The sequence below is a fragment of the Ahaetulla prasina genome, chromosome 2 (genome assembly GCF_028640845.1).
Source record: "Ahaetulla prasina isolate Xishuangbanna chromosome 2, ASM2864084v1, whole genome shotgun sequence".
Taxonomy (NCBI): domain Eukaryota; kingdom Metazoa; phylum Chordata; class Lepidosauria; order Squamata; family Colubridae; genus Ahaetulla; species Ahaetulla prasina.
In genome coordinates, this window is record NC_080540.1 from 130,958,126 (window position 1) to 130,974,513 (window position 16,388).

The 16,388-nt window shown below is 36.5% G+C and overlaps 1 protein-coding gene across 1 annotated transcript in view; it reads left to right on the forward strand.

The window, feature by feature from the left end:
- The first annotated feature begins 242 nt into the window (after positions 1-242).
- HID1 (HID1 domain containing) overlaps positions 243-16,388 on the forward strand; it is a 62,828-nt gene continuing 46,682 nt past the window's right edge. Inside the window, exon 1 of the mRNA XM_058169523.1 lies at positions 243-829. Within this exon, the coding sequence (XP_058025506.1) occupies positions 764-829 (66 nt within the window). The 5' untranslated portion in view covers positions 243-763. The remainder of the gene's footprint in view (positions 830-16,388) is intronic.

Sequence of the window (16,388 nt, forward strand, 5' to 3'; positions counted from 1 at the left end):
AGAGAGGAGAGAAGGGCAAGAGATGGGATATGGAATCTCAATGAACGAGCGTGATTAAAAGTACAAAACAAGTGTGGCTAAAAGGAGGAAATACCTAAGGGTCTATTTCAAGGGCAAGTAGCCAAGAAAAATGTGAGGAAGAAGGGACCTGGTAGAACGGCATTTCCCCTCCTGCCGACCTGAGCTGAGTCGTTTTTAAACACGGATTTCCGACCAACTGGAGCAGGGAAAAGCGACAGGCCGAATCAGAGACGGGTGGGGGCCGGATTCGGGCGAGGCGGCCGCGGGATGCTCGTCCGGCATTGAGGGTTGGGGGGGACGAAGAGACGCCTTCGCCGGTGGGGAAGGTTGGAGGAGAAACAGCGCTCGACCCAGCGGGACTGGCCAGCCAGCAGGGAGGAACCAGCCGGCCGTGGCGGGGGAAGGAGACGGCTGCCGTGTAACTGAGCGAAAGCGAGGCGGAGCCGCGCCTCTGACGATTAGGAAAGGCGGGATCAGCGCCGGGAATAGCTTCAGCTGCCTTTGACAAGCGGGAGGAGACCAGCTAGCCTGCAGGGAAGCAGGTGGACGCAGCAGCGCTGATGGAGCCCACCGCGTCCGGCAGAGGGGGCGAGGACGAGGGAGATTAGCGGGACGGGCGGCGGCAGAGGAGGAAAAGGAGGGCACGGCTACCGCCGCAGTGAGAGACCGTCAGCGAGCGAGCGAAGGAGAGAGCAAGGCGGGAGCAGGGAAGGGAAGCGGACCTGGATCCTGGTGCGGGAGGATGGGTAACGCCGACTCCAAGCTCAACTTCAGGAAGGCTGTGATCCAGCTCACCACTAAGACCCAGGTGAGCGGCTTGCAAAAAAACAGCCCGGCCCAGGTCGCTGCTTTACAGCAGAGGCGCCCGGGCAGGTAGCGACGGGGTGGGGTGGGGGGAAGGCCTTTTGAGGGGGCTTTGGCGGAGGGCTGGTCGGCCAGGACATTTTTATCAGAAGCGAGCCCGCGGGGTGGCGTCGGCAGGGATACTTTCGGCTGGGGTCGCAACAGGATCTCTTTCTCCGCGGCTCTGGGGTATCGGGTTCGGGGACGCATTGGAGAAGAGCTGGCGATGGTTCAGAAACCCCGCTGCTTTGGTTCATGAGAGATGGCTAAGCCTTGACGGGCACGGGCATCCACCACCAGTGCTGGGTTTGCCAACCCTTTGCCTGCAGCATCTCGGCTCCATAGGCTTCCAGTTTGCTACCTGCCTCACCTGGCACCCCCACAAATCGGTGGAACTCTCCATCCGTTATGGCTGTTCTGAAGTTCAGACCTTAAGCTACCTGGCTTTCATTCAGAGCTTTCAGGATTTAGGCCTAAGAACGGTATCCACCTGACTATAGCGGGAGAGCCGGTTAGAATAAGATGCAAGGAAATCGGTGTGAAAATCGGTAAGATAGCCTGTTAGTAATGCTGTGCAATTGATAGAAAGCCACAGGATTCACCAAAATAACGATCACAACACGGGTAGATTTGAAACTCAAGTCTTTGCCTCTCTCTGAATCATGGAACTGTGTTGATGACATCTATTTTATCTATATTTTGTTGAGCTATGTTGGATTTTTCAGAGAGTGGAAAAGTGGTTAAAATGTTCTAGAACCAGGGAAAATCCAGGTTCAAGACCTCAGCCAGAGAAACTTACTGGTTGATTTTAGGCCAGTTGCTACTCTATGTCTAAGCCTAATCTACTCCTTAGTGTTGTTCTCATGGGAACACATTAATGATGTTCCTATGTAAGACTTCCTATGGAGCTTGTGCTCCATTATTTATTCTTAACAATCTAATAATTTCTATTTTTTTTCCTGGAAGCTTGGAGAATAAAAATTGCTTAGGGCCTCAGGCTGATGTCAGGTGCACAGAGGTACTATCAGGGAGAAAAATTATCAAGTAATAACTAGTAGCCTGCAGGCAAAACCAGCAGAGTCACTGAGAACAGCCCTGGCAAGTACAACAGCTGTTACAACTTCAGAAACATCCCACGCATTATAGAAGCAGGTTGGAAAGTCTAAAGTGCTGGTTGCTAAAGAAAGGCATTAACCTTGTATTTGAGGAATGAGAACTTGTCACTAAAAAAAACCATCTAATTCTATTAGTTTGAAATGTGAATCTGGAACATATAGAACTAGTTACCTTGTGGCACTCTCCGTTGAAAATACAAGTAATTATCTACACTTTATAAATGCTTAAATTTAGTTACCATTCTGAGAGGCAGTTATAGTGGAGTAATGCAGAGAGACTTATTCATTTCAAAATGTCAATTTTAATTTCTCTGCACTGGAGTAATTCTGTCTTAAATTTATGGATGGTTAGGGTTAGCAACAAAAGAATATCCTTTCCTTAAGAAAGCTGAGCAAAAAATTTTATTTTTTGCTTTCTCCTGTGCACCTGATGCCAGGTCACTTCTTCTCTAATTGTTTTTTTTTTAAAGATCAGGTTTCACTATGTTTAAGAACAGTTGCAAAATGCTTGCAATCTCATAGAACAGGTTGTGTTTTCCAGAAGCATTTAATATCTACTTTGACTTTTACATAAATCCATGTGTTTTCAAACTTGGGCTTACCTTGGGCAATAGATGAAGGAAATTAAAGCAGTTTCCATAGTACTGTTAAATATATTTTCCTCAATAAGACTATACCTGGGAAATATTTACTTGCAGCTGAATACATTGAATACTTTTCTGTTGAAAGAACTTTGTAGAAGCTTTATAAGTAGTCCTTGACTTATGATCATAATTGGGATCAGAATTTCTATTGCTAAGCCAAGGCTTAAGTGAATCATGTCTAATTTTATGACATTTTTTGCTACTGTTGTTAAGTGAATCGATCACATCACAGTTGAGTGAATCAACCTGCCATTAAGCAAATCTGGCTTTCCTCATTGACTTTGCTTCTTGGAAGCCACTGAAAAGGTCACAGATGGTGATCCCATGACCCCAGGAGGCTACAACCATCATAAATATATGCAGGTTGCCCAGCACCCAAATTTTGATCATGGGAATATAGTGAAGCTGCGATGGTCATAAGTGGAAGAAGTGGCTGTAAATCATATTTTCAGTGCTGTTTTAAGTTGCTGAATAAATGGTTGTAAATTGAGGATTATCTGTATAGTGAAAAATGAATAAACACATAGTCAAATAGATGCATAGGGAGAACTTGCAATATTAGGGAAAACAAACAGGGTAATATATAAGTCCATAACTAAAACAGGGTGAAATGCTCCCGGTTCGCACCAGCTCGCCAGATTAGGTAGCGATGGCAGCTGCTGGTTTTTAAAAGTTTTTCTTCAGCTGAAACATGCCTTGAAAAGTAAAAAAAAAAACCTCTGATGATCGTGGGGCTGAACAGAGATCATTAGAACACTTTAAAAGTTTTTTTTTAAAAACCCTCTTCAGCCGAAGGGGGGGAAAAAAAAAGAAAAAACCCCGAGGTTTTAAAAGCCTCCTCTGGCAATCCCAGAGGAGTTTCCTGATCCTCACAGGCTTTTAAACTCACTTTTTAACAGCCCCCACTTACAAGAGCCCCCAACCAAGCCCAGCCAATTCCCCCTCCTCACTTACCTATAATTACTGCTCTTTCGGGCTGTTTTCTTCAGCTACTGAAGAAAAAAAAAACTTGCTTTGACTTCCTGCTTTGCTGGCTGAGGAACTCTGGGATTTGAAGTCCACAATAAAATAAAATAAAATAATAAAATATTTGTGCAGCTTTCTGAGATTTGGTGTGTTTCTGTAGTGTTTCACTCTAACTACACAAACACACAAAATCTCAGAAAGCTGTATATGGCATTTTGTGAGTGTGTGTGTGTGTGTGTGTGAGTTGTGTGTGTGTAATGTGTGAAAGTTGGTTTTTGAGCTTTTTATGGCTGTGTGAAGTGTGAAGTGCAGCTGCTTTTACATTGTGTGTGAGTCAGTTGTGTTGTGTGTGTGTAAAGTGTGAAAGTTGGTTTTTGATACCTCTTATTGTTTTTTATACTTTATTATTTTTATTATTTATTGTTATTGGCCATGCCCACTCAGTCACCTGACCACCAAGCCACGCCCACCAATTAAGCCACGCCCACAGAACCAGTAGGGAAAATTTTTAGATTTCACCCCTGAACTAAAACTCAGTAAAGAATCCTGAAGCCCACATACTTCTTTGTTCCTGTTATGTATTTGTTAAATATCTTGGAGTTTGAACAAAGAATGGAGAGGCAAGAGAACAGAAAAGTAGAAGTTAATAATGTAACCTTAGATCCAATGTGTGAAGCACTGAAAATATTAGTCTAGGAATGGAGAGATTCAACTTCTAGTCCACCCTCAACCATGGAAATTAATTTGAGTTCTTTGGCAGAGTCAATCCAATCTAGCTCAGAAGCCTGCTGTGGGAAAAAATAGGGAGTGTAAAATATGTGTCACCTTGAGCTCCTGAATGAGAGGTGGAATATAAATAAAATGAGGATAGAAAAAAGATTTTGTCTGGTTTTTTTTTTTACTCCTGCTAATATATATTTTTTGTATTATGTACCTCCAAATGATAAAAGGTGAAAAATAATTGTAGGTGAGTCTGGCCAAAAGAACAAACCTACTGAGTTCAGTTAAACTTTACTATGGGTTAATAAATTAAGACTTCCAACCATGATATAAACTTTAGTTTTAAACTTTTAACTTGGCCCATGATTGTGTTTGCTGACTTTCAAAAATAATTTGAAATAGTTTGCTGATTTTGAAGTGAACAAGTGTGGGAAATGTTGGGAAGAATGTCATGAGGAAAGGTGGGTAGAAACACCTATATGTACATACTTGAAGGGCACTCCTAGAAGATTTTTGTTTGAACCAGTCACCAAAAGATCTGTTAAGATAAAGCACTAAATTTATGAACTACACTATTTGATTATCATTTCAATTGATTTCATTTAATTGTTTGTTTTGATTAGAGGCCAGCATAAAACTGTAAAAATTAAGAAAAATAATAGAATAAAACAAAGTAAAAATATTAATTTAAAATTAACAAAGTACAGGGATTAAAATCTGGTTGAAACCTATAAAACTATTTGACAATCCATAGTCTAAATGCCACAGATGACTAAAATAGATAATTGCAGTAAAAGTACTAGGATTTGTAGAATACTGTGAGAAGGTAAAGCTGTGTTAACTTATATGAAACTCTATTAGGATTTGTTGAAATTATGACAGTTATGATCCAACCAACTACTACAACAACAAAATGAAACATTGAATGGTGTTTTTCATTTAAAAGGAAAAAAAGGAGGAGGGGGAGGATGGAAACTAGGATAAAATATATTGAGATAGATAAGGCTCAACATCACTTCAGTCAATTGTTTACATTTCTCTGACACAGCACCAGGCTACATTGTCTGAATTTAATTGTTCAGAAAGGGCATTTCTTTCATAGAATATCAGTTCAAGAGAGTTGATATATTAAAATACAGCTTTATGATTTACCTTAAAACTTTCCCCGGTCAACAGGAACCAAATACAAACCAAATCCAAGGTTCAGGTCCAGCTACAGGTAACTCTATTGAAGAAGATCAGTAGAGCTCCTTTTTTGCTTGTGAACAGGACTTTACTTAGAAATAAACTTGCTCATAAATTTTGTTTCTTTTCTGTCCATTAGATTGGTTATTATTACCTTCTGTAATATTCCATGGAATTTTATTCCATGTAATTCAACAGTGACTTTGATGGCACCTCAATCTTGGAGGAATATTTTTTAGGAGTCTTCTCTTAAAGGATTTTTGCCTCAGTTTCCAGATATAATCTACTCTATGATGGGGTCCCTTAGATCTTTATGCTATTTAGTGATGATATTTAATTATTTCTAGTTTAATTATAATTCTGTATTTAGTCAGTATGTTATTATTTAATTTCCTAATTAGGAATATTTTGTGAAAGGTGGTTATACAACTAATTAAAAATAATAAATCTGACATCGTTGTTCTTGACTATTCGGCCAAAATAAAAGTCAGATCATGTTTTCCTGCTCTCACACCAGCTGACAGATGCGAGCCACTGGATATAACAGTCTGTGTACATATGTACACGCCCTATTTGCCTTTTGTATAGCCTCACCTATTAAAATAAATGATTGTAATATTTTCAAATATCTGACTGCAAACGTAAACTTGCTTTCTAGTCTTGCGAACATTATTGAATTTGTGAGTACATAACACTTACTGTTTTGTTTGACACGATGTATACTTGTATGAATATTTATTTTTTGCTGCTGAGCTATTGTTTTCGTCATACTAAAACTAGTTAATTTGAAAAGCATTATTTTAAAAGACCCCCAAACGATTCTGAAGCCTGTAAATGCACATGAAAAGACCACAAAATAATGCTATTATTTAAGGTTAAGTTTAGCTTAACAATGATTTGTTGATTAATAATTGGCTGGTTTTGTAGATTGTGCTAAACCAAAACAAATCAAACCAAACTACATTATGATTTCTGAGAATTTGTGAAAAATAGTATGTATTGAGCTGAATTGTCTTGGCAAGCATCTATTGCTCTATTTTTAATTTCCCATTATCTGAATATCCAGCATTAGGGCAGCCTGCTTTCCTGTTTAAAAAGGAAGGTCCTTTTTCTCTTCTTTTCACAGATGTATCCTGTTCCCATATGGATTTCACTTAGTAGTTTGTTTTTCTGGAAATTATTAAAGCAACTGAAATCCACATTGGCATTTTAAAAATTTATCTTTATAAACAAGGCAGTTAGCACACCTGTAAGTGCTCATTCAGCGAATATATTCACAGTGGATGGCATTCCCAATCACTTGCTAATGTGTCTTATTTGTAAGAATTGCATTTAGAAAAAGTATTCTTTTTACTTCTTAATATCAATAATTGCTGAGTTAAGCCTATTTCTTACAACTAATTTCTTAATTATTTAAAAATATATTGCCAATCTTTAGAGAACAATGAAAGAAGAATATAAAATGTACAGCAAAATAGGCTCTTAGCTGGTTGGTTGGTTGTGGGGGTTTTTTGGGGTTTTTTTTGGAAGTAGCCATGAGAGTTTATTACATAGATAATAAAATATTTCTGAGAAAACAAGGTCATAAAGAAAAACCACTATACAGAGATGAATGTCGGGCAATGTCTTACTGAGTACCCTTGCTTATCAGTTTTTAAAAAAGAAAATTGAAGACACATCTGAAGGCATTCCATGAATCAAATGCCATGAGCCTTGGTGGCGCAGTGGTTAGAGTGCAGTACTGCAGGCTATTTCTGCTGCCTGCCGTCTGCCTGCAATGTGGTAGTTCAGATCTCACCAGGCTCAAGGTTGACTCAGCCTTCCATCCTTTCAAGGTCGGTAAAATGAGAACCCAGATTGTTGGGGGGCAATTTGCTGATTCTGTAAACTGCTTAGAGAGGGCTGTAAAATACTGTAGAGGGGTATATAAGTCTAAGTGCTATTGCTATACAGCAAAGGTTCTAATTTGAGGGATAAGATTTGAATATTGGCTTCCAGTGAAATGAAAAGAATGTAGGGAAGAGGATAGTTCATAAGAGCCCAGGTCATTGCCATGTATACAGATTACTGCAATACACTGCCTTTAAAAACTACCTGGAAGTTCTTCAATTGACACACAATGTAGTAGCTTAGGTGCTGCCATATGCCTGCTGGTGGGCCCATATCACTCCTATTCTACAGCCTTGCATTGGCTTCCTATCAATTTTCAAGTGAGTTTTTTTTAAAAAAAATCATTCGATAAAGCCTTTGTGGCTTGGATCCAGGTTACCTTCAGGATGGATAGGTCCAACCCCTTTGATTATGCTGGGAGAAGCAGCTCGTTTATTTTATTTTATTTATTTGCTTATTTGTCACAACAGTATATATAAGCATAAGCATGAAATAACTATATGATATATAAGCATATATATAAGCATAAGCATGAAATAACTATATGATATATAAGCATAAGCATGAAATAACTATATGATATATAAGCATAAGCATGAAATAACTATATGATATATAAGCATATATATAAGCATAAGCATGAAATAACTATATGATATATAAGCATATATATAAGCATAAGCATGAAATAACTATATGATATATAAGCATAAGCATGAAATAACTATATGATATATAAGCATATATATAAGCATAAGCATGAAATAACTATATGATATATAAGCATAAGCATGAAATAACTATATGATATATAAGCATAAGCATGAAATAACTATATGATATATAAGCATAAGCATGAAATAACTATATGATATATAAGCATATATATAAGCATATATATAAGCATAAGCATGAAATAACTATATGATATATAAGCATAAGCATGAAATAACTATATGATATATAAGCATATATATAAGCATAAGCATGAAATAACTATATGATATATAAGCATAAGCATGAAATAACTATATGATATATAAGCATATATATAAGCATAAGCATGAAATAACTATATGATATATAAGCATATATATAAGCATAAGCATGAAATAACTATATGATATATAAGCATAAGCATGAAATAACTATATGATATATAAGCATAAGCATGAAATAACTATATGATATATAAGCATATATATAAGCATAAGCATGAAATAACTATATGATATATAAGCATAAGCATGAAATAACTATATGATATATAAGCATATATATAAGCATATATATAAGCATAAGCATGAAATTAATTTGAGTTGTTTGGCAGAGTCAATCCAATCTAGCTCAGAAGCCTGCTGTGGGAAAAATAGGAGTGTAAAATATGTGTCACCTTGAGCTCCTGAATGAGAGGTGGAATATAAATAAAATGAGGATAGAAAAAGATTTTGTCTGGTTTTTTTTACTCCTGCTAATATATATTTTGTTTTTCCTCTATATTGTGAGCCACCAAGAGTCTGCATATGATTGCAGCAAGATATAAAAGCAAAAGTAGACAAATAAATTACTCCTAGCCCAAACCTTTAAGATCATTAGAGGTTAAATCAGAATGTTAAATTGAGCTCACAAGCCAACTGGCAGGCTGTGCAGGTCAAGCAAGATCGCTATCATATTCTGGAGGTCTGACGTGAATTAGTACCAGTACTTTGGTTGCAGCGTTATCCATTGACTGCAGTTGTTGCAAGGTGAGTGCTTGCAGAGTCTATTATAGTAGTGCAATCCAAAAGTGATTAGATCATTAATAACTAGGGCAAGAATCTGACTTCATCAGGAAAAGCTATGGGGACAAACTAGCTAAATCTAGGGAATAAATGTTCTTGCTACTAATATTACCTGCGTTTAACAGAATACTTCTCACTCTAGACCTGCCCTTTTAGGAAATTATAATATATCAAAACCAGACAATGCAGCAAATCCAAACTCATATTAGATGATCCCCTTAGTGGAAGCATTTTTGTTTTGCCTGAATTATATTAGGAGTCCAGCATGAATTTTGTCAGATAGAAATGATAAATATTTACCATCTCCATGCTGAGAGCTCCAGATACTGTAGCTGACACCTTATTTGTTGAAGGGGCCAGAGAATGAAAGGGTTGTGGTTTTCAATCCGGGTTCCATTTGTCATCCAGAAGATGTCTAATGCTGTGAGACCTCTTAAAGTCTAGAGCTGCACTATTATACCTGCTCATATATCGCATTTAACAAGACTGCAGTTATTCTCAGAGGATCCAAATGATTTCAGTGATCTCAATTGTCTGCTTCAGTTTCATGGAGCAGTTATCTTACCTCATGTGGAGACTCAACTACAGTGATTTTATCCTTGAGGTCAGAGAAGGATCAGGTACACAGAGGGTTGATTATTGGTTTTCCAGGATTTTTGTCCACATCCTCAGAATAAATAAGGTGAAGGTTACCTAAGAAATCTGAAAAACAGAATCCTTGGTATTTTCCAAAACCATCTTTGATTACTGTATTTAATTTCATGTAATGCTGTTTAATTAAGCTTTTTTCTTCATAAAAAGTCACTGCTATCTACTCAGCTAGAAATAACTTCATTAGGCTCTGCGTAGACATGTATAGGATTATGCTATACATTATTAGTGTTTTGAAAATGTTTCTGAAGAACCATTTTACCTCACTTAGAATACATCTCTGTGCTAATCATGAAAACAGATTGATCTTTTTTTCGGAAGCATACTTAGGCCTAAAATACATGTTGTTTTAATGACACACTAAAGTTAATATGAATCTAAACTGAGATCCAAAGCATTTCTTCATTTTAGTGTTCACTGATTTATAAAGTATGTTTCTATATCTTCCATAGTTTCATTGAATGGTGACTTTAGATCCAACAGCTGTAGCTGTATATATATTTTGTTTTGCCTGAATTATATTAGGAGTCCAGCATGAATTTTGTCAGATAGAAATGATAAATATTTACCATCTCCATGCTGAGAGCTCCAGATACTGTAGCTGACACCTTATTTGTTGAAGGGGCCAGAGAATGAAAGGGTTGTGGTTTTCAATCCGGGTTCCATTTGTCATCCAGAAGATGTCTAATGCTGTGAGACCTCTTAAAGTCTAGAGCTGCACTATTATACCTGCTCATATATCGCATTTAACAAGACTGCAGTTATTCTCAGAGGATCCAAATGATTTCAGTGATCTCAATTGTCTGCTTCAGTTTCATGGAGCAGTTATCTTACCTCATGTGGAGACTCAACTACAGTGATTTTATCCTTGAGGTCAGAGAAGGATCAGGTACACAGAGGGTTGATTATTGGTTTTCCAGGATTTTTGTCCACATCCTCAGAATAAATAAGGTGAAGGTTACCTAAGAAATCTGAAAAACAGAATCCTTGGTATTTTCCAAAACCATCTTTGATTACTGTATTTAATTTCATGTAATGCTGTTTAATTAAGCTTTTTTCTTCATAAAAAGTCACTGTATTGCTTCTGCTTTTTAAAAGTTCTTCATAATGATTTGAGGCAACTTTTGGCATAATCTTCTAAGGTTTAAGGGATGTTGACTTCTGTAGTGTCTTTGAATGAATTAATGTCTAATCCTTGGGGTGTTTTAGCTTACTGTATCCCTTGAATTTGGAGAAGTTTTGGAAGATATGCTTATTTCTCCATGTCTGTTTCTATTTTGTGTCTTCACAGATGTTATTGTATTGCTTCTGCTTTTTAAAAGTTCTTCATAATGATTTGAGGCAACTTTTGGCATAATCTTCTAAGGTTTAAGGGATGTTGACTTCTGTAGTGTCTTTGAATGAATTAATGTCTAATCCTTGGGGTGTTTTAGCTTACTGTATCCCTTGAATTTGGAGAAGTTTTGGAAGATATGCTTATTTCTCCATGTCTGTTTCTATTTTGTGTCTTCACAGATGTTATTGTATTGCTTCTGCTTTTTAAAAAGTTCTTATCTGAAGTTTTAAGTTTTTTCTATTCCTCCTTCTCTTCAATTTTGTTTATCTGCTTGATTGATTGTCTTTTGAGAGTTCCTAGACTATGGTATTGTTTTCTATGAAAAGTATAATATTAAAAGTTCTTCATAATGATTTGAGGCAACTTTTGGCATAATCTTCTAAGGTTTAAGGGATGTTGACTTCTGTAGTGTCTTTGAATGAATTAATGTCTAATCCTTGGGGTGTTTTAGCTTACTGTATCCCTTGAATTTGGAGAAGTTTTGGAAGATATGCTTATTTCTCCATGTCTGTTTCTATTTTTGTGTCTTCACAGATGTTATTGTATTGCTTCTGCTTTTTAAAAAGTTCTTATCTGAAGTTTTAAGTTTTTTTCTACTCCTCCTTCTCTTCAATTTTGTTTATCTGTTCTAACATCCAGTTTGGTTTTTTCTGTTTCTTAATCTTTGATAGTCTCATTTCACATCCATCCTTCACCAACTACTTTGATTCTATGCCATAGTTCCCCTAGTTTCTTATTAATGAAGTTCAGGACTTCAAAACTATTTCTGATGTTCTCGGTGGAAATTTGTTGTCTTTGTTCTTCCACTTTACCTTAGCTTGGAACTTGCACAAAATCAGGCCCCAGCCATATTTTTGCTGTTATAACCGAGCTGTTCCATCACCTTGTGTCAATAATGTAGTTGATGTAAGGAGATGTTAGTTTGGTTGTCTGAAGATTGTGTTAACAATGAAGAAATAATTGCATTGGCAGGAACTAATGAGTTGTTCTCTTGCTTCATTTCTATTTCCTAGGCCATCTAATCCAACTACATTTTCTTTCTTGCTCTTTCAGATTTTGGCACATCTTGTTGATTTCAAATTGAATTTGATCAAAAAAACTAATCAGCCATTTCTTCTGCATCGGGATTTAGAAAATAAAGTTGGATAAACCTAACATTTGTGATTTTATTGTTTACAGTTCATTGCAATAGAAAGCAAACACTTATGCCCAAGGAAAGACTGTGCAGTGAAGAAATTACAATCTTCAGCAAACAAAACTTTTCTGCTTAGTAAAATAATGTCTAAATTGTTTGAGATTGTCCTCACTAAGTTATCATTTTGCAATTTGCTTCAAGGTTGTACTGAAAAACAGTCACTTGAAAACAGTATATATAAGCATAAGCATGAAATAACTATATGATATATAAGCATAAGCATGAAATAACTATATGATATATAAGCATAAGCATGAAATAACTATATGATATATAAGCATAAGCATGAAATAACTATATGATATATAAGCATAAGCATGAAATAACTATATGATATATAAGCATATATATAAGCATAAGCATGAAATAACTATACGAATTGGATACAATCAAAGGGAACATTAGGATAGGAACGGTAGGCACGCTGGTGCTCTTATGCACACCCCTTACAGACCTCTTAGGAATGGGGTGAGGTCAATAGTAGATAGTCTTTGGTTAAAACTTTGGGGATTTTGGGAAGAGACCACAGAGTCAGGTAGTGCAACTCGGTTACTGAAGTCATATTTTCTGCAATCAAGATTGGAATGGTTCACATTAAGCTTAAATTATTGTGTGCTTGTGTATTGTTGCGATTGAAGCTGAAGTAGTCTTCAACAGGAAGGACATTATAACAGATGATTCTATGAGTTAAACTCAGGTCATGTCGAAGGCGGCAGTGTTATCCTCATTTTTGGATGTTCAAGGACACCAAGGCCTGAAGGTACTTTTTTCCCTGTGTTCTGGAACAGCCTCCTAAGAATAGTTCATTCGTTTTTGAGTCTAGTTGTCTCCAGCTTTGGGGTGCTATCTGTGATGTATATTTTTGTTTTTTCCTCTATATTGTGAGCCACCAAGAGTCTGCATATGATTGCAGCAAGATATAAAAGCAAAAGTAGACAAATAAATTACTCCTAGCCCAAACCTTTAAGATCATTAGAGGTTAAACCAGAATGTTAAATTGAGCTCACAAGCCAACTGGCAGGCTGTGCAGGTCAAGCAAGATCGCTATCATATTCTGGAGGTCTGACGTGAATTAGTACCAGTACTTTGGTTGCAGCGTTATCCATTGACTGCAGTTGTTGCAAGGTGAGTGCTTGCAGAGTCTATTATAGTAGTGCAATCCAAAAGTGATTAGATCATTAATAACTAGGGCAAGAATCTGACTTCATCAGGAAAAGCTATGGGGACAAACTAGCTAAATCTAGGGAATAAATGTTCTTGCTACTAATATTACCTGCGTTTAACAGAATACTTCTCACTCTAGACCTGCCCTTTTAGGAAATTATAATATATCAAAACCAGACAATGCAGCAAATCCAAACTCATATTAGATGATCCCCTTAGTGGAAGCATTTTTGTTTTGCCTGAATTATATTAGGAGTCCAGCATGAATTTTGTCAGATAGAAATGATAAATATTTACCATCTCCATGCTGAGAGCTCCAGATACTGTAGCTGACACCTTATTTGTTGAAGGGGCCAGAGAATGAAAGGGTTGTGGTTTTCAATCCGTGTCCCATTTGTCATCCAGAAGATGTCTAATGCTGTGAGACCTCTTAAAGTCTAGAGCTGCACTATTATACCTGCTCATATATCGCATTTAACAAGACTGCAGTTATTCTCAGAGGATCCAAATGATTTCAGTGATCTCAATTGTCTGCTTCAGTTTCATGGAGCAGTTATCTTACCTCATGTGGAGACTCAACTACAGTGATTTTATCCTTGAGGTCAGAGAAGGATCAGGTACACAGAGGGTTGATTATTGGTTTTCCAGGATTTTTGTCCACATCCTCAGAATAAATAAGGTGAAGGTTACCTAAGAAATCTGAAAAACAGAATCCTTGGTATTTTCCAAAACCATCTTTGATTACTGTATTTAATTTCATGTAATGCTGTTTAATTAAGCTTTTTTCTTCATAAAAAGTCACTGCTATCTATTCAGCTAGAAATAACTTCATTAGGCTCTGCGTAGACATGTATAGGATTATGCTATACATTATTAGTGTTTTGAAAATGTTTCTGAAGAACCATTTTACCTCACTTAGAATACATCTCTCTGCTAATCATGAAAACAGATTGATCTTTTTTTCGGAAGCATACTTAGGCCTAAAATACATGTTTATTTTAATGACACACTAAAGTTAATATGAATCTAAACTGAGATCCAAAGCATTTCTTCATTTTTAGTGTTCACTGATTTATAAAGTATGTTTCCTATATCTTCCATAGTTTCATTGAATGGTGACTTTAGATCCAACAGCTGTAGCTGTATATATATTTTTTTATATGTAATTTAGAGATACTGGTATGTCCTGGCTCAGCTGGCTTTGGTGAGAGATTATCTCCCATTAGGTTGGCATTGAATCCTAGCAACCAGATACATACACTTCTGGACGATTTGTCTTCTCTAAGCTAACCCTTCAGGCTTTCCAACAGTGCATTCACTGGTACTGTAATTTAGTCCATTCAGCTTGTTGCTGGTCATCTTTTTTCCATCTATCTTCCCCAACATTATAGACATGGTCTTCACATAATTATCCCAGTCATGGTAATTCAAACCTGGTTTTTGTGCCTTTGAGAACTGTGGATTGGTTTGTTCTAAGATTCATTTTTTGTTTGTTTCCTTGACTATCAATGGTATTCTCAGAGGTCTTCTCCAAGCCACAGTTCAAAAGCATATCTAAATCCATCTAAGTCCAGCTTTCATTTCCATAGAATATCACAATAAATTTTCTGCATGTTTTTGATATTTGCAGTTATGGGAATATCTGACTACCTTTCCACTAGTGCTAGTGAATGTGGCATTTGTTCCCACAGATTTATATTCAGTAGTTTGCCCTACTTTTGTAGGGATGTGGTTTTCTCCTTAGCAATTCCTTGATTGGGATATTATTTTCTGCTTGATTGTTTATCTGCTTGATTGATTGTCTTTTTGAGAGTTCCTAGACTATGGTATTGTTTTCTATGAAAAGTATAATATTAAAAGTTCTTCATAATGATTTGAGGCAACTTTTGGCATAATCTTCTAAGGTTTAAGGGATGTTGACTTCTGTAGTGTCTTTGAATGAATTAATGTCTAATCCTTGGGGTGTTTTAGCTTACTGTATCCCTTGAATTTGGAGAAGTTTTGGAAGATATGCTTATTTCTCCATGTCTGTTTCTATTTTTGTGTCTTCACAGATGTTATTGTATTGCTTCTGCTTTTTAAAAAGTTCTTATCTGAAGTTTTAAGTTTTTTTCTATTCCTCCTTCTCTTCAATTTTGTTTATCTGTTCTAACATCCAGTTTGGTTTTTTCTGTTTCTTAATCTTTGATAGTCTCATTTCACATCCATCCTTTACCAACTACTTTGATTCTATGCCATAGTTCCCCTAGTTCCTTATTAATGAAGTTCAGGACTTCAAAACTATTTCTGATGTTCTCGGTGGAAATTTGTTGTCTTTGTTCTTCCACTTTACCTTAGCTTGGAACTTGCACAAAATCAGGCCCCAGCCATATTTTTGCTGTTATAACCGAGCTGTTCCATCACCTTGTGTCAATAATGTAGTTGATGTAAGGAGATGTTAGTTTGGTTGTCTGAAGATTGTGTTAACAATGAAGAAATAATTGCATTGGCAGGAACTAATGAGTTGTTCTCTTGCTTCATTTCTATTTCCTAGGCCATATAATCCAACTACATTTTCTTTCTTGCTCTTTCAGATTTTGGCACATCTTGTTGATTTCAAATTGAATTTGATCAAAAAAACTAATCAGCCATTTCTTCTGCATCGGGATTTAGAAAATAAAGTTGGATAAACCTAACATTTGTGATTTTATTGTTTACAGTTCATTGCAATAGAAAGCAAACACTTATGCCCAAGGAAAGACTGTGCAGTGAAGAAATTACAATCTTCAGCAAACAAAACTTTTCTGCTTAGTAAAATAATGTCTAAATTGTTTGAGATTGTCCTCACTAAGTTATCATTTTGCAATTTGCTTCAAGGTTGTACTGAAAACAGTCACT